The sequence below is a fragment of the Ranitomeya variabilis genome, chromosome 8, assembly GCF_051348905.1.
Source record: "Ranitomeya variabilis isolate aRanVar5 chromosome 8, aRanVar5.hap1, whole genome shotgun sequence".
Taxonomy (NCBI): domain Eukaryota; kingdom Metazoa; phylum Chordata; class Amphibia; order Anura; family Dendrobatidae; genus Ranitomeya; species Ranitomeya variabilis.
This window is the reverse complement of record NC_135239.1, coordinates 7,994,070-8,019,392: the sequence shown is the minus strand read 5'-3', so window position 1 is coordinate 8,019,392 and position 25,323 is coordinate 7,994,070. Positions and strand designations below refer to the sequence as shown.

The following is a 25,323-nucleotide window of genomic DNA, read 5'->3' as shown; positions in this document are numbered from 1 at the left end:
ATGTTGCAGTATTTCACAGCACACGTCACAGCACGCATGTCGCAGTATTTCACAGCACACATGTCACAGCACGCACATTGCAGTATGTCGCAGTATTTCACAGCACACATGTCACAGCACGCATGTCGCAGTATTTCACAGCACACATGTCACAGCACACACGTCGCAGTATGTCGCAGCACACACGTCGCAGTATGTCGCAGTATTTCCTGGTGGTATTTCCTGATGAAGGGGGCATGAGACCCCTGAAACGCGTTGAATAAAACCACTGTGAATCAACTATACTCTCCTGAAATTCATCTTAGCGGCAGCGCGGAAATTTAACTACAAATCTCCTTTTGAAGACATTATTTTCTCTGGTCGGTGAAGACCTGTGGATCTGCAGCAGCCGCTATCTACATGCTCTAATCTCATCCTAACCAGGTGAGCAAATTTGGTGTATATTCTCCTCTATGTAACGTGGATAAGACCCTATTGCGCTTTTTGTCTCCCCATTGTTTTGCAGTATTTCACAGCACACATGTCGCAGCACGATGGGAGTTGTAGCTTGGGACTCCGGCTCCATGGATTCTCTCTGGCTGGTATGTGAGGAGCGCGCCTCCTGTGCTCCGGCCTCCCTGATGGATTATTGCGTATACCATCCTATATGATATCCACCTCTGAGGGGGCAGATGTCGGTCACATGACAGACCCCAATCACAACCGGTACGTATAAAAACGAGAAAGCAGTGAAGATACATGGGTAACGGCCGACGTCTCTTACCTTTCTCTGCTTCACAGAATCCAGCTTTATCAGCCAGTAGGAGGCCACCTTGGGTTTGTGATATCGCCAGTTCTCCATTATCTGTACAAGCACAGTGGAAACGTGTTAGAAATAGTTGTGTCTGTGCAGATTAAATATAAGGAATGGGGAAAACGGAATGACGCCATGAAGAAGAGGTAGAATTACACCAAGTGAGTCTACAGTCACCTTCCTTGCTGTTGGTAAGCAGGGGTGGGGCAGTGGGCGTGGCTAAAGGCTATTTCCTCCCTGCCCAGGAGGAGCATTGTTCCTGGTTGCACACAGAGCTCCATCACGGTATGGTGTGGCGGTAATTCCTGCACTAATGTGCTAGAGAGGACGCTACAAACTGGCATAAAAGTGCAAGGCAAAAGGGACTATAGATTATCTGGTACCTTAAACCACCAGGGGTGGAAATAAACCACTTGTTATATAGTGGAAGTAAGCGGCCATGGAACAAGCAAGGGGAGCAATGGCATCCAGCACAGTCGCCTCCCTGCCTAAGGTGGAGTACAGCAGCAAACAGAGCTCCATCAGGGAAGCAGAGAGGCAAGAAAGTGCCCAAGACTCATGGCGGCTTGAAGAGTTGTTGTCACGGTTCACGGGGAGGATACTCCTATCATCCCCACCACTCACACTGATTCGTCATGAACCGGGGTTGTTTGGTTGCCCCTGGTTCCTTCTGAAGAGGATTTATCTATATCCCACTTCCCAGTTCCAGTTTGGAACTTGCAGCTCTTTGGCACCCCCCTTACCCTCAGGTCAGACAGGGTACTGCACCTAGATCAATTCATCACATGGCTGACCGTGTGCTATGGGGGATGGGCGAACATATATCCACATGCATTACAGCTCAGTTTCGCAGCTAGACCCCTGACAAAAGACACTGGAAGACTGATGTCCCACTCAGTTATCTCCCAGCTCAAAACCCAGGCACTCCCCGTGGTGACCTCCCTCAGGGGCTGAATCCTCCCCTTAGACCTGTGACAAACCATTTTTATACATAGCTCGCTGTGTGAACCTCGTATACGAACGACACAATGATCAGGATGTGCACCACGTTGGGGGAATTCTTTTAAGTGTAAACACGGTGTAGTTACATGACCCGCTTATGGAGCAACCGGCTCCTTGCACTCGTTGTGTTTAGATCCTAGCGATTTCCATAAGCTGTATATCTCTCGATGGACATCCGGAATATATAATCCTTATCTCTAGCCCGGATCGGTGCCAATATACATAATCTTAAAAGAACAATAGAATCCCATGCTTGCTGTACCAGTTTTAGCTAGTATCAGGTGGAAGGGGGGGATGAGGGGTTTTATACAGAGTCTGGCTTTCGCAGCATCAAGCCATAAACATTCCTGAAGGAGGGGGAATTAGGGGTTTAGGATTACACACACAGGCACAGGAAACTGCAGCTGAGAGCTCTGTATGTGTAATTGAAGTAATCAGAACTTTCCTATGTCCTGACAGTTGTAAAAACAAGAGTGCAAAAACTCTTTTAGTCAGTAAAGGATCCTCACTCAGAACCTAGTAGGTACAAAGCCAGTCTCCTTCTCTCAGCTTCTCCCTGCATTACATGTAAGGGCTCCTGATCTCAGCGGGTATAATGTGTAATGCTTCATCTTGCCTGCGGAGGTGCTGCAGGGTGACAGAACACTCGCTTGTGGGTTCCTTCACAACTGATCGTGGGTGATCTGATCAGTGGTGCACCCAGTGATCACCGCAGACTCACACACCGACCAATGGCTTCATCATCGTCACTACCCATCCAGTCCAACGTGTATTCTTCCACCATCTTGGCTGTAAAGTTCTCACACGTGTTCTAGATCCTGAAAGTGACGATCACTGCCGGCCTGAAACAAATGGCGCACATATGTACGGGCACTCGGCTGCAGGAGCGGCTCCTGACCTCTGCGGATCATTACGTCTATTTTGTGCTGCACTTCTGGCCCCGCAGCCAGGACACATTTCAGTCCTGACGGCTTTTGGCCGCTGCTGCCGGTGATTTTTTTTTCAGCCTGTAATGGCTGCCTGGGAAACATTCATCGTGAGTAAACGTTACCTCCGAAGTAAATGGTCCCTGCGGCCCGCTTCCACCAGCGCTGTAAACTAAGAAAACGCTTTCCTGCATCCGCGACTTCATCTCATTGGTAGAAGCGTGCGGGGGGCCACTGGGAGTTGTTCTTGAAGAGCGTCCAGAGGTTGTAAAAAGAAGAACATAAATCTTTCCCGTTTTTGGTGGCACGTCGGACTGTAAGGACGCGGCAGCGGTGCGCCGGAGCGGGTTACGGCCCCGAGGAGAGAATCAGCTGAATGTTAATTGTGTGATTCCCAGATCATTGTCGAGAACATTCTTCTTTTTCGGCAGAAGCCGCTCGAGTTCTGAACGGACGCGCAGAACAAAAGTGTCACTAAAAGCATTAAGGTTTAGGGGAACGTTCATTCAGCTAATCAGGTCTGCATTATGAAGGTGTTGGATATCCCGAGCGTTGAGTATTCAGCAACTTATGGGAGAACGACGCTGCGGACGGAGAGATGACGATGCCTCTAGACACGCAGATAATATGTAAACGAGGGCAAAAAAGTCTCTATGATCAGCGACTTACAGGAGAACGACGCTGCGGACCGCGGCCGGAGAGATGACGACGCCTCTAGACACACAGATAATATGTAAACGAGGGCACAAAAGTCTCTATGATCAGCGACTTACAGGAGAACGACGCTGCGGACCGCGGCCGGAGAGATGACGACGCCTCTAGACACGCAGATAATATGTAAACGAGGGCAAAAAAGTCTCTATGATCAGCGACTTACAGGAGAACGACGCTGCGGACCGCGGCTGGAGAGATGACGACGCCTCTAGACACGCAGATAATATGTAAACGAGGGCACAAAAGTCTCTATGATCAGCGACTTACAGGAGAACGACGCTGCGGACCGCGGCCGGAGAGATGACGACGCCTCTAGACACGCAGATAATATGTAAACGAGGGCAAAAAAGTCTCTATGATCAGCGACTTACAGGAGAACGACGCTGCGGACCGCGGCCGGAGAGATGACGACGCCTCTAGACACGCAGATAATATGTAAACGAGGGCAAAAAAGTCTCTATGATCAGCGACTTACAGGAGAACGACGCTGCGGACCGCGGCTGGAGAGATGACGCCTCTAGACACACAGATAATATGTAAACAAGGGTAAAAAGTCTCTATGATCAGCGACTTACAGGAGAACAACGCTGCGGACCGCGGCCGGAGAGATGACGACGCCTCTAGACACACAGATAATATGTAAACGAGGGCAGAAAAGTCTCTATGATCAGCGACTTACAGGAGAACGATGCTGCGGACCGCGGCTGGAGAGATGACGACGCCTCTAGACACGCAGATAATATGTAAACAAGGGCAAAAAAGTCTCTATGATCAGCGACTTACAGGAGAACGACGCTGCGGACCGCGGCTGGAGAGATGACGCCTCTAGACACACAGATAATATGTAAACAAGGGTAAAAAGTCTCTATGATCAGCGACTTACAGGAGAACAACGCTGCGGACCGCGGCCGGAGAGATGACGACGCCTCTAGACACACAGATAATATGTAAACGAGGGCAGAAAAGTCTCTATGATCAGCGACTTACAGGAGAACAATGCTGCGGACCGCGGCTGGAGAGATGACGCCTCTAGACACACAGATAATATGTAAACGAGGGCAAAAAAGTCTCTATGATCAGCAACTTACAGGAGAACAATGCTGCAGACCGCGGCTGGAGAGATGACGCCTCTAGACACACAGATAATATGTAAACAAGGGTAAAAAGTCTCTATGATCAGCGACTTACAGGAGAACAACGCTGCGGACCGCGGCTGGAGAGATGACGACGCCTCTAGACACGCAGATAATATGTAAACGAGGGCAAAAAGTCTCTATGAGCAGCGACTTACAGGAGAACGATGCTGCGGACCGCGGCCGGAGAGATGACGACGCCTCTTGACACGCAGATAATATGTAAACGAGGGCAGAAAAGTCTCTATGATCAGCGACTTACAGGAGAACGACGCTGCGGACCGCGGCCGGAGAGATGACGACGCCTCTAGACACGCAGATAATATGTAAACGAGGGCAGAAAAGTCTCTATGATCAGCGACTTACAGGAGAACAATGCTGCGGACCGCGGCTGGAGAGATGACGACGCCTCTAGACACACAGATAATATGTAAACGAGGGCAGAAAAGTCTCTATGATCAGCGACTTACAGGAGAACGATGCTGCGGACCGCGGCCGGAGAGATGACGCCTCTAGACACGCAGATAATATGTAAACGAGGGCAGAAAAGTCTCTATGATCAGCGACTTACAGGAGAACAACGCTGCGGACCGCGGCTGGAGAGATGACGCCTCTAGACACACAGATAATATGTAAACAAGGGTAAAAAGTCTCTATGATCAGCGACTTACAGGAGAACAATGCTGCGGACCGCGGCTGGAGAGATGACGACGCCTCTAGACACGCAGATAATATGTAAACGAGGGCAAAAAAGTCTCTATGATCAGCAACTTACAGGAGAACAATGCTGCGGACCGCGGCTGGAGAGATGACGCCTCTAGACACACAGATAATATGTAAACAAGGGTAAAAAGTCTCTATGATCAGCGACTTACAGGAGAACAACGCTGCGGACCGCGGCTGGAGAGATGACGACGCCTCTAGACACGCAGATAATATGTAAACGAGGGCAAAAAAGTCTCTATGATCAGCAACTTACAGGAGAACAATGCTGCGGACCGCGGCTGGAGAGATGACGCCTCTAGACACGCAGATAATATGTAAACAAGGGCAGAAAAGTCTCTATGATCAGCGACTTACAGGAGAACGACGCTGCGGACCGCGGCTGGAGAGATGACGCCTCTAGACACACAGATAATATGTAAACGAGGGCAAAAAAGTCTCTATGATCAGCGACTTACAGGAGAACAACGCTGCGGACCGCGGCTGGAGAGATGACGACGCCTCTAGACACGCAGATAATATGTAAACGAGGGCACAAAAGTCTCTATGATCAGCGACTTACAGGAGAACAACGCTGCGGACCGCGGCTGGAGAGATGACGACGCCTCTAGACACGCAGATAATATGTAAACGAGGGCAGAAAAGTCTCTATGATCAGCGACTTACAGGAGAACGATGCTGCGGACCGCGGCCGGAGAGATGACGCCTCTAGACACACAGATAATATGTAAACGAGGGCAAAAAAGTCTCTATGATCAGCGACTTACAGGAGAACAACGCTGCGGACCGCGGCCGGAGAGATGACGCCTCTAGACACACAGATAATATGTAAACGAGGGCAAAAAAGTCTCTATGATCAGCGACTTACAGGAGAACAACGCTGCGGACCGCGGCCGGAGAGATGACGACGCCTCTAGACACGCAGATAATATGTAAACGAGGGCAGAAAAGTCTCTATGATCAGCGACTTACAGGAGAACAATGCTGCGGACCGCGGCTGGAGAGATGACGCCTCTAGACACACAGATAATATGTAAACGAGGGCAGAAAAGTCTCTATGATCAGCAACTTACAGGAGAACGATGCTGCGGACCGCGGCTGGAGAGATGACGACGCCTCTAGACACACAGATAATATGTAAACGAGGGCAAAAAAGTCTCTATGATCAGCAACTTACAGGAGAACAATGCTGCGGACCGCGGCTGGAGAGATGACGCCTCTAGACACACAGATAATATGTAAACAAGGGTAAAAAGTCTCTATGATCAGCGACTTACAGGAGAACAACGCTGCGGACCGCGGCTGGAGAGATGACGACGCCTCTAGACACGCAGATAATATGTAAACGAGGGTAAAAAGTCTCTATGATCAGCGACTTACAGGAGAACAATGCTGCGGACCGCGGCCGGAGAGATGACGACGCCTCTAGACACGCAGATAATATGTAAACGAGGGCAGAAAAGTCTCTATGATCAGCGACTTACAGGAGAACAATGCTGCGGACCGCGGCTGGAGAGATGACGCCTCTAGACACACAGATAATATGTAAACAAGGGTAAAAAGTCTCTATGATCAGCGACTTACAGGAGAACAACGCTGCGGACCGCGGCTGGAGAGATGACGACGCCTCTAGACACGCAGATAATATGTAAACGAGGGCAGAAAAGTCTCTATGATCAGCGACTTACAGGAGAACGATGCTGCGGACCGCGGCTGGAGAGATGACGCCTCTAGACACGCAGATAATATGTAAACGAGGGCAGAAAAGTCTCTATGATCAGCGACTTACAGGAGAACAATGCTGCGGACCGCGGCTGGAGAGATGACGCCTCTAGACACACAGATAATATGTAAACAAGGGTAAAAAGTCTCTATGATCAGCGACTTACAGGAGAACAACGCTGCGGACCGCGGCTGGAGAGATGACGACGCCTCTAGACACGCAGATAATATGTAAACGAGGGCAAAAAAGTCTCTATGATCAGCAACTTACAGGAGAACAATGCTGCGGACCGCGGCTGGAGAGATGATGACGCCTCTAGACACACAGATAATATGTAAACGAGGGCAAAAAAGTCTCTATGATCAGCGACTTACAGGAGAACGATGCTGCGGACCGCGGCCGGAGAGATGACGCCTCTAGACACACAGATAATATGTAAACAAGGGTAAAAAGTCTCTATGATCAGCGACTTACAGGAGAACAACGCTGCGGACCGCGGCTGGAGAGATGACGATGCCTCTAGACACGCAGATAATATGTAAACGAGGGCAGAAAAGTCTCTATGATCAGCGACTTACAGGAGAACAACGCTGCAGACCGCGGCCGGAGAGATGACGCCTCTAGACACACAGATAATATGTAAACGAGGGCAAAAAAGTCTCTATGATCAGCGACTTACAGGAGAACAACGCTGCGGACCGCGGCCGGAGAGATGACGCCTCTAGACACACAGATAATATGTAAACGAGGGTAAAAAGTCTCTATGATCAGCGACTTACAGGAGAACGACGCTGCGGACCGCGGCTGGAGAGATGACGACGCCTCTAGACACGCAGATAATATGTAAACGAGGGCAAAAAAGTCTCTATGATCAGCGACTTACAGGAGAACAACGCTGCGGACCGCGGCTGGAGAGATGACGACGCCTCTAGACACACAGATAATATGTAAACGAGGGCAAAAAAGTCTCTATGATCAGCAACTTACAGGAGAACGACGCTGCGGACCGCGGCTGGAGAGATGACGACGCCTCTAGACACACAGATAATATGTAAACAAGGGTAAAAAGTCTCTATGATCAGCGACTTACAGGAGAACGACGCTGCGGACCGCGGCCGGAGAGATGACGACGCCTCTAGACACGCAGATAATATGTAAACAAGGGTAAAAAGTCTCTATGATCAGCGACTTACAGGAGAACGACGCTGCGGACCGCGGCTGGAGAGATGACGCCTCTAGACACGCAGATAATATGTAAACGAGGGTAAAAAGTCTCTATGATCAGCGACTTACAGGAGAACGATGCTGCGGACCGCAGCCGGAGAGATGACGACGCCTCTAGACACGCAGATAATATGTAAACGAGGGCAAAAAAGTCTCTATGATCAGCGACTTACAGGAGAACGATGCTGCGGACCGCGGCCGGAGAGATGACGACGCCTCTAGACACGCAGATAATATGTAAACAAGGGTAAAAAGTCTCTATGATCAGCGACTTACAGGAGAACGACGCTGCGGACCGCGGCTGGAGAGATGACGACGCCTCTAGACACACAGATAATATGTAAACGAGGGCAAAAAGTCTCTATGATCAGCGACTTACAGGAGAACGACGCTGCGGACCGCGGCCGGAGAGATGACGCCTCTAGACATGCAGATAATATGTAAACGAGGGCAGAAAAGTCTCTATGATCAGCAACTTACAGGAGAACAATGCTGCGGATCGCAGCCGGAGAGATGACGACGCCTCTAGACACGCAGATAATATGTAAACGAGGGTAAAGTCTCTATTATGAGCGACTTACAGGAGACGGACGCTGCGGACCGCGGCCGGAGAGATGACGCCTCTAGACACACAGATAATATGTAAACAAGGGTAAAAAGTCTCTATGATCAGCGACTTACAGGAGAACAATGCTGCGGACCGCGGCTGGAGAGATGACGACGCCTCTAGACACGCAGATAATATGTAAACGAGGGCAAAAAAGTCTCTATGATCAGCGACTTACAGGAGAACAACGCTGCGGACCGCGGCTGGAGAGATGACGACGCCTCTAGACACACAGATAATATGTAAACGAGGGCAAAAAAGTCTCTATGATCAGCGACTTACAGGAGAACGACGCTGCGGACCGCGGCTGGAGAGATGACGACGCCTCTAGACACACAGATAATATGTAAACGAGGGCACAAAAGTCTCTATGATCAGCAACTTACAGGAGAACAACGCTGCGGACCGCGGCCGGAGAGATGACGCCTCTAGACACGCAGATAATATGTAAACAAGGGTAAAAAGTCTCTATGATCAGCGACTTACAGGAGAACGACGCTGCGGACCGCGGCTGGAGAGATGACGACGCCTCTAGACACGCAGATAATATGTAAACGAGGGCACAAAAGTCTCTATAATCAGCGACTTACAGGAGAACAACGCTGCGGACCGCGGCTGGAGAGATGACGACGCCTCTAGACACGCAGATAATATGTAAACGAGGGCAAAAAAGTCTCTATGATCAGCGACTTACAGGAAAACAATGCTGCGGACCGCGGCCGGAGAGATGACGCCTCTAGACACACAGATAATATGTAAACGAGGGCAGAAAAGTCTCTATGATCAGCGACTTACAGGAGAACGATGCTGCGGACCGCGGCCGGAGAGATGACGCCTTTAGACACACAGATAATATGTAAACGAGGGCAAAAAAGTCTCTATGATCAGCGACTTACAGGAGAACAACGCTGCGGACCGCGGCTGGAGAGATGACGACGCCTCTAGACACGCAGATAATATGTAAACGAGGGCAAAAAAAAGTCTCTATGATCAGCGACTTACAGGAGAACAACGCTGCGGACCGCGGCTGGAGAGATGACGCCTCTAGACACACAGATAATATGTAAACAAGGGTAAAAAGTCTCTATGATCAGCGACTTACAGGAGAACGACGCTGCGGACCGCGGCTGGAGAGATGACGACGCCTCTAGACACGCAGATAATATGTAAACGAGGGCACAAAAGTCTCTATAATCAGCGACTTACAGGAGAACAACGCTGCGGACCGCGGCTGGAGAGATGACGACGCCTCTAGACACGCAGATAATATGTAAACGAGGGCAAAAAAGTCTCTATGATCAGCGACTTACAGGAAAACAATGCTGCGGACCGCGGCCGGAGAGATGACGCCTCTAGACACACAGATAATATGTAAACGAGGGCAGAAAAGTCTCTATGATCAGCGACTTACAGGAGAACGATGCTGCGGACCGCGGCCGGAGAGATGACGCCTTTAGACACACAGATAATATGTAAACGAGGGCAAAAAAGTCTCTATGATCAGCGACTTACAGGAGAACAACGCTGCGGACCGCGGCTGGAGAGATGACGACGCCTCTAGACACGCAGATAATATGTAAACGAGGGCAAAAAAAAGTCTCTATGATCAGCGACTTACAGGAGAACAACGCTGCGGACCGCGGCTGGAGAGATGACGCCTCTAGACACACAGATAATATGTAAACGAGGGCACAAAAGTCTCTATGATCAGCAACTTACAGGAGAACAATGCTGCGGACCGCGGCTGGAGAGATGACGCCTCTAGACACACAGATAATATGTAAACAAGGGTAAAAAGTCTCTATGATCAGCGACTTACAGGAGAACGACGCTGCGGACCGCGGCCGGAGAGATGACGACGCCTCTAGACACGCAGATAATATGTAAACGAGGGCAGAAAAGTCTCTATGATCAGCGACTTACAGGAGAACGATGCTGCGGACCGCGGCCGGAGAGATGACGCCTCTAGACACACAGATAATATGTAAACGAGGGCAAAAAAGTCTCTATGATCAGCGACTTACAGGAGAACAACGCTGCGGACCGCGGCTGGAGAGATGACGACGCCTCTACACACGCAGATAATATGTAAACGAGGGCAAAAAAGTCTCTATGATCAGCGACTTACAGGAGAACAACGCTGCGGACCGCGGCTGGAGAGATGACGCCTCTAGACACACAGATAATATGTAAACGAGGGCACAAAAGTCTCTATGATCAGCAACTTACAGGAGAACAATGCTGCGGACCGCGGCTGGAGAGATGACGACGCCTCTAGACACGCAGATAATATGTAAACGAGGGCAGAAAAGTCTCTATGATCAGCAACTTACAGAACGACGCTGCGGACCGCGGCTGGAGAGATGACGACGCCTCTAGACACGCAGATAATATGTAAACAAGGGTAAAAAGTCTCTATGATCAGCGACTTACAGGAGAACGACGCTGCGGACCGCGGCTGGAGAGATGACGCCTCTAGACACGCAGATAATATGTAAACGAGGGTAAAAAGTCTCTATGATCAGCGACTTACAGGAGAACGATGCTGCGGACCGCAGCCGGAGAGATGACGACGCCTCTAGACACGCAGATAATATGTAAACGAGGGCAAAAAAGTCTCTATGATCAGCGACTTACAGGAGAACGATGCTGCGGACCGCGGCCGGAGAGATGACGACGCCTCTAGACACACAGATAATATGTAAACGAGGGCAAAAAGTCTCTATGATCAGCGACTTACAGGAGAACGACGCTGCGGACCGCGGCTGGAGAGATGACGCCTCTAGACATGCAGATAATATGTAAACGAGGGCAGAAAAGTCTCTATGATCAGCAACTTACAGGAGAACAATGCTGCGGATCGCAGCCGGAGAGATGACGACGCCTCTAGACACGCAGATAATATGTAAACGAGGGTAAAGTCTCTATTATGAGCGACTTACAGGAGACGGACGCTGCGGACCGCGGCCGGAGAGATGACGCCTCTAGACACACAGATAATATGTAAACAAGGGTAAAAAGTCTCTATGATCAGCGACTTACAGGAGAACAATGCTGCGGACCGCGGCTGGAGAGATGACGACGCCTCTAGACACACAGATAATATGTAAACGAGGGCAAAAAAGTCTCTATGATCAGCGACTTACAGGAGAACAACGCTGCGGACCGCGGCTGGAGAGATGACGACGCCTCTAGACACACAGATAATATGTAAACAAGGGTAAAAAGTCTCTATGATCAGCGACTTACAGGAGAACGACGCTGCGGACGGAGAGATGACGACACCTCTAGACACGCAGATAATATGTAAACGAGGGCAAAAATGTCTCTATGATCAGCAACTTACAGGAGAACAATGCTGCGGACCGCGGCTGGAGAGATGACGCCTCTAGACACACAGATAATATGTAAACAAGGGTAAAAAGTCTCTATGATCAGCGACTTACAGGAGAACGACGCTGCGGACCGCGGCCGGAGAGATGACGACGCCTCTAGACACGCAGATAATATGTAAACAAGGGTAAAAAGTCTCTATGATCAGCGACTTACAGGAGAACGACGCTGCGGACGGAGAGATGACGACACCTCTAGACACGCAGATAATATGTAAACGAGGGCAAAAAAGTCTCTATGATCAGCGACTTACAGGAGAACAACGCTGCGGACCGCGGCTGGAGAGATGACGACGCCTCTAGACACACAGATAATATGTAAACGAGGGCACAAAAGTCTCTATGATCAGCAACTTACAGGAGAACAATGCTGCGGACCGCGGCTGGAGAGATGACGCCTCTAGACACACAGATAATATGTAAACAAGGGTAAAAAGTCTCTATGATCAGCGACTTACAGGAGAATGACGCTGCGGACCGCGGCCGGAGAGATGACGACGCCTCTAGACACGCAGATAATATGTAAACAAGGGTAAAAAGTCTCTATGATCAGCGACTTACAGGAGAACGACGCTGCGGACCGCGGCCGGAGAGATGACGCCTCTAGACACGCAGATAATATGTAAACGAGGGTAAAAAGTCTCTATGATCAGCGACTTACAGGAGAACAATGCTGCGGACCGCGGCTGGAGAGATGACGCCTCTAGACACGCAGATAATATGTAAACGAGGGTAAAAAGTCTCTATGATCAGCGACTTACAGGAGAACGACGCTGCGGACCGCGGCCGGAGAGATGACGACGCCTCTAGACACGCAGATAATATGTAAACGAGGGCAAAAAAGTCTCTATGATCAGCGACTTACAGGAGAACAATGCTGCGGACCGCGGCCGGAGAGATGACGACGCCTCTAGACACACAGATAATATGTAAACGAGGGCAGAAAAGTCTCTATGATCAGCGACTTACAGGAGAACGACGCTGCGGACCGCGGCCGGAGAGATGACGACGCCTCTAGACACGCAGATAATATGTAAACGAGGGCAAAAAAGTCTCTATGATCAGCGACTTACAAGAGAACAATGCTGCGGACCGCGGCCGGAGAGATGACGACGCCTCTAGACACACAGATAATATGTAAACGAGGGCAAAAAGTCTCTATGATCAGCGACTTACAGGAGAACGACGCTGCGGACCGCGGCCGGAGAGATGACGACGCCTCTAGACACACAGATAATATGTAAACGAGGGCAGAAAAGTCTCTATGATCAGCGACTTACAGGAGAACGACGCTGCGGACCGCGGCTGGAGAGATGACGACGCCTCTAGACACGCAGATAATATGTAAACGAGGGTAAAAAGTCTCTATGATCAGCGACTTACAGGAGAACAATGCTGCGGACCGCGGCCGGAGAGATGACGACGCCTCTAGACACGCAGATAATATGTAAACGAGGGCAAAAAAGTCTCTATGATCAGCGACTTACAGGAGAACAATGCTGCGGACCGCAGCCGGAGAGATGACGACGCCTCTAGACACGCAGATAATATGTAAACGAGGGCAAAAAAGTCTCTATGATCAGCGACTTACAGGAGAACGATGCTGCGGACCGCGGCCGGAGAGATGACGACGCCTCTAGACACACAGATAATATGTAAACGAGGGCAGAAAAGTCTCTATGATCAGCGACTTACAGGAGAACGACGCTGCGGACCGCGGCTGGAGAGATGACGACGCCTCTAGACACACAGATAATATGTAAACGAGGGCAAAAAGTCTCTATGATCAGCGACTTACAGGAGAACGACGCTGCGGACCGCGGCTGGAGAGATGACGCCTCTAGACATGCAGATAATATGTAAACGAGGGCAGAAAAGTCTCTATGATCAGCAACTTACAGGAGAACAATGCTGCGGATCGCAGCCGGAGAGATGACGACGCCTCTAGACACGCAGATAATATGTAAACGAGGGTAAAGTCTCTATTATGAGCGACTTACAGGAGACGGACGCTGCGGACCGCGACCGGAGAGATGACGACGCCTCTAGACACACAGATAATATGTAAACGAGGGCAAAAAAGTCTCTATGATCAGCGACTTACAGGAGAACAACGCTGCGGACCGCGGCTGGAGAGATGACGACGCCTCTAGACACACAGATAATATGTAAACGAGGGCAAAAAAGTCTCTATGATCAGCGACTTACAGGAGAACGACGCTGCGGACCGCGGCTGGAGAGATGACGACGCCTCTAGACACACAGATAATATGTAAACGAGGGCACAAAAGTCTCTATGATCAGCAACTTACAGGAGAACAATGCTGCGGACCGCGGCTGGAGAGATGACGCCTCTAGACACACAGATAATATGTAAACAAGGGTAAAAAGTCTCTATGATCAGCGACTTACAGGAGAACGACGCTGCGGACCGCGGCCGGAGAGATGACGACGCCTCTAGACACGCAGATAATATGTAAACAAGGGTAAAAAGTCTCTATGATCAGCGACTTACAGGAGAACGACGCTGCGGACCGCGGCCGGAGAGATGACGCCTCTAGACACGCAGATAATATGTAAACGAGGGTAAAAAGTCTCTATGATCAGCGACCTGTAGGAGAACAATGCTGCGGACCGCGGCTGGAGAGATGACGCCTCTAGACACGCAGATAATATGTAAACGAGGGTAAAAAGTCTCTATGATCAGCGACTTACAGGAGAACGACGCTGCGGACCGCGGCCGGAGAGATGACGACGCCTCTAGACACGCAGATAATATGTAAACGAGGGCAAAAAAGTCTCTATGATCAGCGACTTACAGGAGAACAATGCTGCGGACCGCAGCCGGAGAGATGACGACGCCTCTAGACACGCAGATAATATGTAAACGAGGGCAAAAAAGTCTCTATGATCAGCGACTTACAGGAGAACGATGCTGCGGACCGCGGCCGGAGAGATGACGACGCCTCTAGACACACAGATAATATGTAAACGAGGGCAGAAAAGTCTCTATGATCAGCGACTTACAAGAGAACAATGCTGCGGACCGCGGCCGGAGAGATGACGACGCCTCTAGACACACAGATAATATGTAAACGAGGGCAAAAAGTCTCTATGATCAGCGACTTACAGGAGAACGACGCTGCGGACCGCGGCTGGAGAGATGACGCCTCTAGACATGCAGATAATATGTAAACGAGGGCAGAAAAGTCTCTATGATCAGCAACTTACAGGAGAACAATGCTGCGGATCGCAGCCGGAGAGATGACGACGCCTCTAGACACGCAGATAATATGTAAACGAGGGTAAAGTCTCTATTATGAGCGACTTACAGGAGAACGACGCTGCGGACCGCGGCCGGAGAGATGACGCCTCTAGACACACAGATAATATGTAAACGAGGGTAAAAAGTCTCTATGATCAGCGACTTACAGGAGAACGACGCTGCGGACCGCGGCTGGAGAGATGACGCCTCTAGACACGCAGATAATATGTAAACGAGGGCAGAAAAGTCTCTATGATCAGCGACTTACAGGAGACGGACGCTGCGGACCGCGGCCGGAGAGATGACGCCTCTAGACACACAGATAATATGTAAACGAGGGCAAAAAGTCTCTATGATCAGCAACTTACAGGAGAACGACGCTGCGGACCGCGGCCAGAGAGATGACGACGCCTCTAGACACGCAGATAATATGTAAACGAGGGTAAAAAGTCTCTATGATCAGCAACTTACAGGAGAACGATGCTGCGGACCGCGGCCGGAGAGATGACGACGCCTCTAGACACGCAGATAATATGTAAACGAGGGTAAAAAGTCTCTATGATCAGCAACTTACAGGAGAACAATGCTGCGGACCGCGGCTGGAGAGATGACGACGCCTCTCTAGACACACAGATAATATGTAAACGAGGGTAAAAAGTCTCTATGATCAGCAACTTACAGGAGAACGATGCTGCGGACCGCGGCCGGAGAGATGACGACGCCTCTAGACACGCAGATAATATGTAAACGAGGGTAAAAAGTCTCTATGATCAGCGACTTACAGGAGAACGACGCTGCGGACCGCGGCTGGAGAGATGACGCCTCTAGACACGCAGATAATATGTAAACGAGGGTAAAAAGTCTCTATGATCAGCAACTTACAGGAGAACAATGCTGCGGACCGCGGCCGGAGAGATGACGCCTCTAGACACGCAGATAATATGTAAACGAGGGCAGAAAAGTCTCTATGATCAGCGACTTATAGGAGAACAATGCTGCGGACCGCGGCTGGAGAGATGACGACGCCTCTAGACATGCAGATAATATGTAAACGAGGGCAGAAAAGTCTCTATGATCAGCGACTTACAGGAGAACGATGCTGCGGCCAGAGAAATGACGACTAGAGTTGAGCGACTTTTACTTTTTTCGGATCGAGTCGGGTTTCGCGAAGTTGGGTGAAATCGGCCGATTATTGCGTAAAGTCGGGGGCCGACTGAAACACGAAACCCAATGCAAGTCAATGGGGAATCAAAGTCGGCAGTGAGTGGAGGACAGGAAAACGCCTACAGTGCCCATTTTAATGCCAAAAACATCAATTCTTATTACTGAAGCTTGTCAATCTTAATTTACTTTATGATAATAGTTAGGCATTGAAAACTGGGGGTAATTCGGCTAAAGTTGTGGGGGGGTAGGGCTGGCTCAAGATTTTCGTGGGCCCAGGAAACGCGGAATACGTCACGGCGGTAGAGCAGTGAGAGGTCAGTATTTCAACTTTTCAAGTGCTGTGATCCTGAGCAAGCAGGGGGGCACACTCGTTGGCATTGGCACTGGCACAGGGCCCCTCATAGTACGGCGGTGTGTTTGACGGCGGGGGCGCCTCCCACCGGCAGAGACACTTTTGCGTACTATGAGGGGCCCTGTGCCAGTGACGTCGCCAACGAGTATGCCCCCCCACCTGAGGAAGGAACCTGCACTTTCATCTGCACCTTCCTCTTTGTCCCTGTGTAAGGCGGTATAGTATGCGGGAAGGGGAACCTGACTTTCAGCAGGGTCAGATTCTGGCTGTGTAGAGTATAAGGGGAATGTAGTGGTCTGGGTCAATGTACCAGCAGACTCATCTAGCAGTGGCTGGGCAATGGGCAGGATGAGGAGGAAACACAGATATAGGCCCAAATAATTAAGTAGGCTAAATGCAGTTCAAAATTGGTAACAGGACTAAACAGGCGGCATTGCTTTGTTCAGTGGAGGACAACTGTAATGAGCGGCAGACACAGTTAGTAGGCCCAAATAATAAAGTGGGCTAAATGTCTGCCAAAAAATTGTTCATAAATAAACAGGTGGCATAGCTAGGTACAGGGGTGGGCTCCTGTGCTGAGTAGTAGACTGTGGTAGTAGGCGCAAAGTATTAACTGGTCTAAATGAAGGGCAGGGCCCCTGTATATTTTAACTATCATCTATCATTTCAACAAATTTGTATTGGCAGTGCCATTGAAGGATTTAACAGCACAGACTACACAGTGGTGGAGCAGGGAGAGGTAAGTATTGCAAGTGGTAGAGCACTGTTTGAGCTGGGGGGGAACACTCTCTCGTGGGCGGCGGTACTGACACAGGGCCCCTCATATTACGACGGTGTGTCTGATATTGGGTGTGCACCACCACCGTCAGAGACACTTCATTGTACTATGAGGGACCCTGTGCCAGTGCCGTCGCCCAAGAGCGGGCACACCCACCTGTCCAGGCAAACGGCACTCGCACGGGTGCTTGCGCCAGGTGGTGACCACGGCCCCGTGGGGGGAGTCAGCCCACTTAGGGAGGTTAAAAATGGCCTATGGTGGACATTCAGCAACTGCAAATGGAGGAATTGGAGCAGTCAGTAAGAGGAGGCCAAAAGCAAGACATTTTTACAGGAAAGCTACGTGTCAGCAGGGGAAGGTGGGGCAAAATAATTAGAAATCCATGATTGGTTCATTTTAATGAAGGTTAGATCATCGACATTTCGGGTAGCCAGACGAGTCCTTTTTTCGGTCAGTATTGAACCAGCAGCACTGAATACTCTTTCTGATAGCACACTAGCTGCTGGGCAAGCAAGCTCCTGTAATGCATATTCTGCCAATTCAGGCCAGGTGTCTAATTTAGATGCCCAGTAATCAATGGGGAATGACGTGTGAGGGAGAACATCGATAAGGGAGGAAAAGTAGTTCGTAACCATACTGGACAAATGTTGTCTCCTGTCATTTTGAATCAATGCAGCAGTTTGACCTGTCGTGTCTGTGGTCATTGGGAAATCACTCCACAACCTGGTCATAAAACCCCTCTAACCAACGCCACTTCTGATTTGTGCACCTCTAACACCTCTGCCATGTTGCCCCCTACGGCTTGTGTGAGAACCATCACCGCCGCTGTGTGCTGGGAATGCCTGAACCAAACGGTCTACAAGAGTTGCTTGTTTGGTAGCTAATATTTGCTCAAGGTTCTCATGCGGCATGATATTTTGTAATTTTCCTTTATATTGTGGATCCAGGAGGCAGGCCAACCAGTAATCGTCATCGGTCATCATTTTGATAATGCGGGGGTCCCTTTTTAGGATATGCAAGGCATACTCAGCCATGTGGGCCAATGTTCCAGGTGTCAATTCACTGCTTGTGCTGGGCTGAGGAGCACTTTCTGGCAAATCAACATCACTTGTCTCCCGCAAAAACCCTGTACCTGACCTTGCAACGCCACCAGTTTCTATTGCCCCCTGAGAAGCATCCTCCTACCATAAATATTCATCCCCATCATCCTCCTCCTCCTCTTCGTCCGCCACCTCGTCCAGGAGAGTTCGCTGAGCAGACAACGGCTGACTGTCATCAAGGCTTCCCTCCTCCTCGGCTGCAGACGCCTGCTCCTTTGTGCGTCAAACTTTGCATCAGCAGACGCATTAGGGGGACGCTCATGCTTATGATGGCGTCGTCTGCACTTACCAGCCGTGTACATTCCTCAAAACACTGAAGGACTTGACACAGGTCTTGTAGCTTCGACCACTGCACAGCTGACAACTCCATGTCTGCCATCCAACTGCCTGCCCGTGTATGTGTATCCTCCCACAAATACATAACAGCACACCTCTGTTCGCACAGCCTCTGAACCATGTGCAGTGTGGAGTTCCACCTTGTTGCAACGTTGATTATTAGGCGGTGCTGGGGAAGATTCAGCGATCGCTGATGGTTCTGCATACGGCTGGAGTGTACGGGCGAACGGCGGATGTGCGAGCAAAGTCTTCGCACCTTCAGGAGCAGGGCTGGTAACCCCGGATAATTTTTCAGGAAGCACTGCACCACCAGGTTCAAGGTGTGAGCCAGCCAAGGTATGTGTTTCAGTTCTGAAAGGGCTATGGCAGCCATAAAATTCCTTCCGTTATCACTGACTACCTTGCCTGCCTCAAGATGTACAGTGCCCAGCCATGACTGAGTTTCTTGCTGCAAGAACTCGGCCAGTACTTCCGCGGTGTGTCTGTTGTCGCCCAAATACTTCATTTGTAACACAGCCTGCTGACGCTTGCCACTAGCTGTTCCGTAATGGGACACCTCGTGTGCAACACTGGCAGCTGCGGATGGAGTGGTCGTGTGACTGCAGTCTGTGGACGAGCTCTCGCTTCTGGAGGAGGAGGGGTGGCGAACGCCTACAGCCAACTGTTTCCTAGACCGTGGGCTAGGCAGAACTGTCCCACTATGGCTGTCCCCTGTGGACCCTGCATCCACCACATTAACCCAGTGTGCCATGATGGACACGTAACGTCCCTGGCCATGCCTACTGGTCCATGCATCTGTTGTGAGGTGCACCTTTCCACTGACTGATTGCCTCAGTGCATGGACAATGCGGTCTTTGACATGCTGGTGGAGGGCTGGGATGGCTTTTCTTGCAAAGAAGTACCGACTGGGTAGGTCATAGCGTGGTACTGCGTAGGCCATCAGGTCTTTGAAAGCTTCGCTTTTAACCAACCGGTAGGGCATCATCTCTAATAAGATTAGTGTAGCAATGTGGGCGTTCAAACCCTGTGTACGCGGATGAGAGGATGAGTACTTCCTTTTCCTAACGAGAGTCTCTTGTAGAGTGAGCTGGATTGGAGAGCTGGAGATCGTGGAACTAGTGGTGGTGGCGGACATGGCGGATTGAGAGAGGGTTGGTGATGGTATTCTTGATGTTGACCTACATACAGTGTTTCCTACCAATAACCTTGTGATTCCCTGACTGCTTTGGCCTTGCGACGATACCTCCACATTTGCTGCTGGTGGTGTCCTAACCGGTGGGCTTACAGTGAGGGAAGCAATGTAGCGTTGCTGACTAGCTTCATTCTGAGTGGGTGCAACAACGTTACGGGACGTTTGGTAGTTAGTCCAGGCTTGCAAGTGCATGGTGGTTAAATGTGTACGCATGCACGTTGTATTTAAATTTTGGAGATTCTTCCCTCTGCTAAAGGTCTTTGAGCATTTCTTACAGATAACTTTGCACTGATCGTTCGGATCTTGGGTAAAAAATTGCCACACTGCACTCTTCCTACTATCGAATACCTTTTCAGGCATTGCACGCTGTGCTACTTTCACCGGATGGCCACGCTATCCTAAACTGTTTTTGTTTTGTGACAAATGTTTTTGGCCTGAGACGGGCCTGCCAGATGACAGCTGTTGCGATGTAGATGCCTGCTGTGGATCATCCTCCTCCGCTTCTGAGCTACTGCCGCCTGCACCCTGTTCCCCCAATGGCTGCCAATCTGGGTCAACAACTGGGTCATCTATCACCTCCTCTTCAATGTCCTGTGCACCTTCCTTTGTGTCACCGTGTAAGGTGCTATAGCGTTCGGGACGGGGCTCCATAGTCTCATCGGGGTCAGATTCTGGATCAGTACACTGCGAGGGCAATGTTGTGATCTGAGTCAATGGAACAGCATAATAATCTAGCTGTGGCTGTGCATCAGTGCACTCCATGTCCGATTCTTGTAATTGGCAGTGTACAATTTCCCTTTCTAACCCAGGCATGGTATGTGTAAAGAGCTCCATGGAGTAACCTGTAGTGTCACCTGACGCATCCTTCAGTTTTGGTTTGGGTGAAGGACACAAGGAAACGTCTTGTTCCTGACCGGGAGCATCCACTGACGACTCGCTGCTTTTATATTTTGAACTTTCTGAAGAGGAGGCGAAAGAGCTAGAGGCTGAGCCAGCAAGGAAAGCCAAAACTTGTTCCTGCTGCTCCGGCTAAAAGCGGTTTTCCAACTCCCAGATAAGGGAGCCTTCGAGGCCTTGTGTAGCCAGACGATGACGCTGGCTCAACACCTCCAGCCTTAGGTGCTATTGTGCTTTTCCCACTACCACCCGATGCTCCACCACCACCATCAGTACCAGCTGGCAACCTACGCCCACGGCCTCTTCCACCAGACTTCCTCATTTTGGGAAAATCTAACCAAAATAACAACCGATATATGGTACTGTAAAACAAGGTAGAAGGTGTATATAAACTTGTTGGCAATTTAAATCTCCCCTTTTTTGGGGGGAGACTGAACCACAACTCAGGCCCAGTGTGTAACACAGCACAATGTAAGTGGCAGAACATGGCTGGCTGATATACGACAAACTAACAGGACTGAGGTATATCCACTTTGTGAGAATTTGAATCTCACTTTTTTGGGGGGGGAGACTGCACCAAAACTCAGGCCCAGTGTATTACACTACACAATGTAAGTGGCAGAAAGTGGCTGGCAGAGATATATAAAAAAATACAAGGACTGTAGTACAATTTCAATCTCCCTACAATGATCTCAGGACAAGTATGGCAGCAACAAAAAGGACTGCTGCACAAAAGTGTGGACAAATAAACAAGATAACTGTGCAGAAAAGAGCAACAGGATTTTTGCTTTTAAAAAAGCAGTTGGTTTGCACAGCAGCGTACAAACAGCTATGCAGCTATCAGGGAGCCTTATAAGCTACAGAGCTGATGCACAGAAATCTAGCCTCCACTGTCCCTGCAAAAAAAAGGTGGTGTTGGACAGTGGAAATCGCTACAGCACAAGCGGTTTGGGGGTTAATCTTCCCTCCCTAACACTATCCCTTCTTCTGATGAAGCTGCAGCAACCTCTCCCTACGCTCAGATCGGCAGAAGTAACATGGCGGTCGGCGGGAACGCCCCTTTATAGCCCCCGTGACGCCGTAGAAAGCAAGCCAATCACTGCCATGCCCTTCTCTAAGATGGTGGGGACCGAGACCTATGTCATCACGCTGCCCACACTCTGCGTCCTCCTTCATTGGCTGAAAAATGGCGCTGAACGCGTCATATAAAACGCGAGTTTGGCGCGAAGATCACCGACAGCATGGCCGATCCCACAGTGGGATCGGGTCGGGTTTCATGAAACCCGACTTTGCCGAAAGTCGGCAATTTTTGAATTTGTCCAATCCGTTTCGCTCAACCCTAATGACGCCTCTAGACACGCAGATAATATGTAAATGAGAGTAAAAAGTCTCTATGATCAGCGACTTACAGGAGAACGACGCTGCGGACCGCGGCTGGAGAGATGATGACGCCTCTAGACACGCAGATAATATGTAAACGAGAGTAAAAAGTCTCTATGATCAGCGACTTACAGGAGACGGACGCTGCGGACCGCGGCCGGAGAGATGACGACGCCTCTAGACACGCAGATAATATGTAAACGAGGGCAGAAAAGTCTCTATGATCAGCGACTTACAGGAGAACGACGCTGCGGACCACGGCTGGAGAGATGACGCCTCTAGACACACAGATAATATGTAAACGAGAGTAAAAAGTCTCTATGATCAGTGACTTACAGGAGAACGACGCTGCGGACCGCGGCTGGAGAGATGACGACGCCTGTAGACACACAGATAATATGTAAACGAGGGCAGAAAAGTCTCTATGATCAGCGACTTACAGGAGAACAATGCTGCGGACCGCGGCCGGAGAGATGACGCCTCTAGACACGCAGATAATATGTAAACAAGGGTAAAAAGTCTCTATGATCAGCGACTTACAGGAGAACGACGCTGCGGACCGCGGCTGGAGAGATGATGACGCCTCTAGACACGCAGATAATATGTAAACGAGAGTAAAAAGTCTCTATGATCAGTGACTTACAGGAGAACGACGCTGCGGACCGCGGCCGGAGAGATGACGACACCTCTAGACACGCAGATAATATGTAAATGAGAGTAAAAAGTCTCTATGATCAGCGACTTACAGGAGAACGACGCTGCGGACCGCGGCTGGAGAGATGACGACGCCTCTAGACACGCAGATAATATGTAAACAAGGGCAGAAAAGTCTCTATGATCAGCGACTTACAGGAGAACGACGCTGCGGACCGCGGCCGGAGAGATGACGACGCCTCTAGACACGCAGATAATATGTAAACGAGGGCAGAAAAGTCTCTATGATCAGCGACTTACAGGAGAACGACGCTGCGGACCGCGGCTGGAGAGATGACGCCTCTAGACACGCAGATAATATGTAAACGAGAGTAAAAAGTCTCTATGATCAGTGACTTACAGGAGAACGACGCTGCGGACCGCGGCTGGAGAGATGACGATGCCTCTAGACACGCAGATAATATGTAAACGAGGGTAAAAAGTCTCTATGATCAGCAACTTACAGGAGAACAATGCTGCGGACCGCGGCCGGAGAGATGACGCCTCTAGACACGCAGATAATATGTAAACGAGGGCAGAAAAGTCTCTATGATCAGCGACTTACAGGAGAACGACGCTGCGGACCGCGGCCGGAGAGATGACGCCTCTAGACACGCAGATAATATGTAAACGAGGGTAAAAAGTCTCTATGATGAGCGACTTACAGGAGAACGATGCTGCGGACCGCGGCTGGAGAGATGACGACGCCTCTAGACACGCAGATAATATGTAAACGAGGGCAAAAAAGTCTCTATGATCAGCGACTTACAGGAGAACAATGCTGCGGACCGCGGCTGGAGAGATGACGCCTCTAGACACACAGATAATATGTAAACGAGGGCAGAAAAGTCTCTATGATCAGCGACTTACAGGAGAACGACGCTGCGGACCGCGGCCGGAGAGATGACGACGCCTCTAGACACACAGATAATATGTAAACGAGGGCAGAAAAGTCTCTATGATCAGCAACTTACAGGAGAACAATGCTGCGGACCGCGGCCGGAGAGATGACGCCTCTAGACACGCAGATAATATGTAAACGAGGGCAGAAAAGTCTCTATGATCAGCGACTTACAGGAGAACGATGCTGCGGACCGTGGCCGGAGAGATGACGCCTCTAGACACGCAGATAATATGTAAACGAGGGCAGAAAAGTCTCTATGATCAGCGACTTACAGGAGAACGACGCTGCGGACCGCGGCCGGAGAGATGACGCCTCTAGACACGCAGATAATATGTAAACGAGGGCAAAAAAGTCTCTATGATCAGCGACTTACAGGAGACGGACACTGCGGACCGCGGCTGGAGGGATGACGCCTCTAGACACACAGATAATATGTAAACGAGGGCAGAAAAGTCTCTATGATCAGCGACTTATAGGAGAACGACGCTGCGGACCTCAGCCGGAGAGATGACGACGCCTCTAGACACGCAGATAATATGTAACCGAGGGCAGAAAAGTCTCTATGATCAGCGACTTACAGGAGAACGACCCTGCGGACCGCGGCCGGAGAGATGACGACGCCTCTAGACACGCAGATAATATGTAAACAAGGGTAAAAAGTCTCTATGATCAGCGACTTACAGGAGAACGATGCTGCGGACCTCAGCCGGAGAGATGACGCCTCTAGACACGCAGATAATATGTAAACGAGGGCAAAAAGTCTCTATGATCAGCGACTTACAGGAGAACGACGCTGCGGACCGCGGCCGGAGAGATGACGCCTCTAGACACACAGATAATATGTAAACGAGGGCAGAAAAGTCTCTATGATCAGCGACTTACAGGAGAACGACGCTGCGGACCGCGGCCGGAGAGATGATGACGCCTCTAGACACACAGATAATATGTAAACGAGGGCAGAAAAGTCTCTATGATCAGCGACTTACAGGAGAACGATGCTGCGGACCGCGGCTGGAGAGATGACG

The 25,323-nt window shown here is 50.1% G+C and overlaps 1 protein-coding gene across 18 annotated transcripts in view; it reads right to left on the bottom strand.

The window, feature by feature from the left end:
* Positions 1–25,323, bottom strand: part of TTLL7 (tubulin tyrosine ligase like 7) — a 203,459-nt gene that overhangs the window by 42,196 nt on the left and 135,940 nt on the right. For all 18 annotated transcript variants that reach the window (XM_077277940.1, XM_077277942.1, XM_077277937.1 and 15 more), the window contains one exon: positions 764–844. In XM_077277940.1, coding sequence (XP_077134055.1) covers positions 764–844 — 81 coding nt within the window. The remainder of the gene's footprint in view (positions 1–763; positions 845–25,323) is intronic.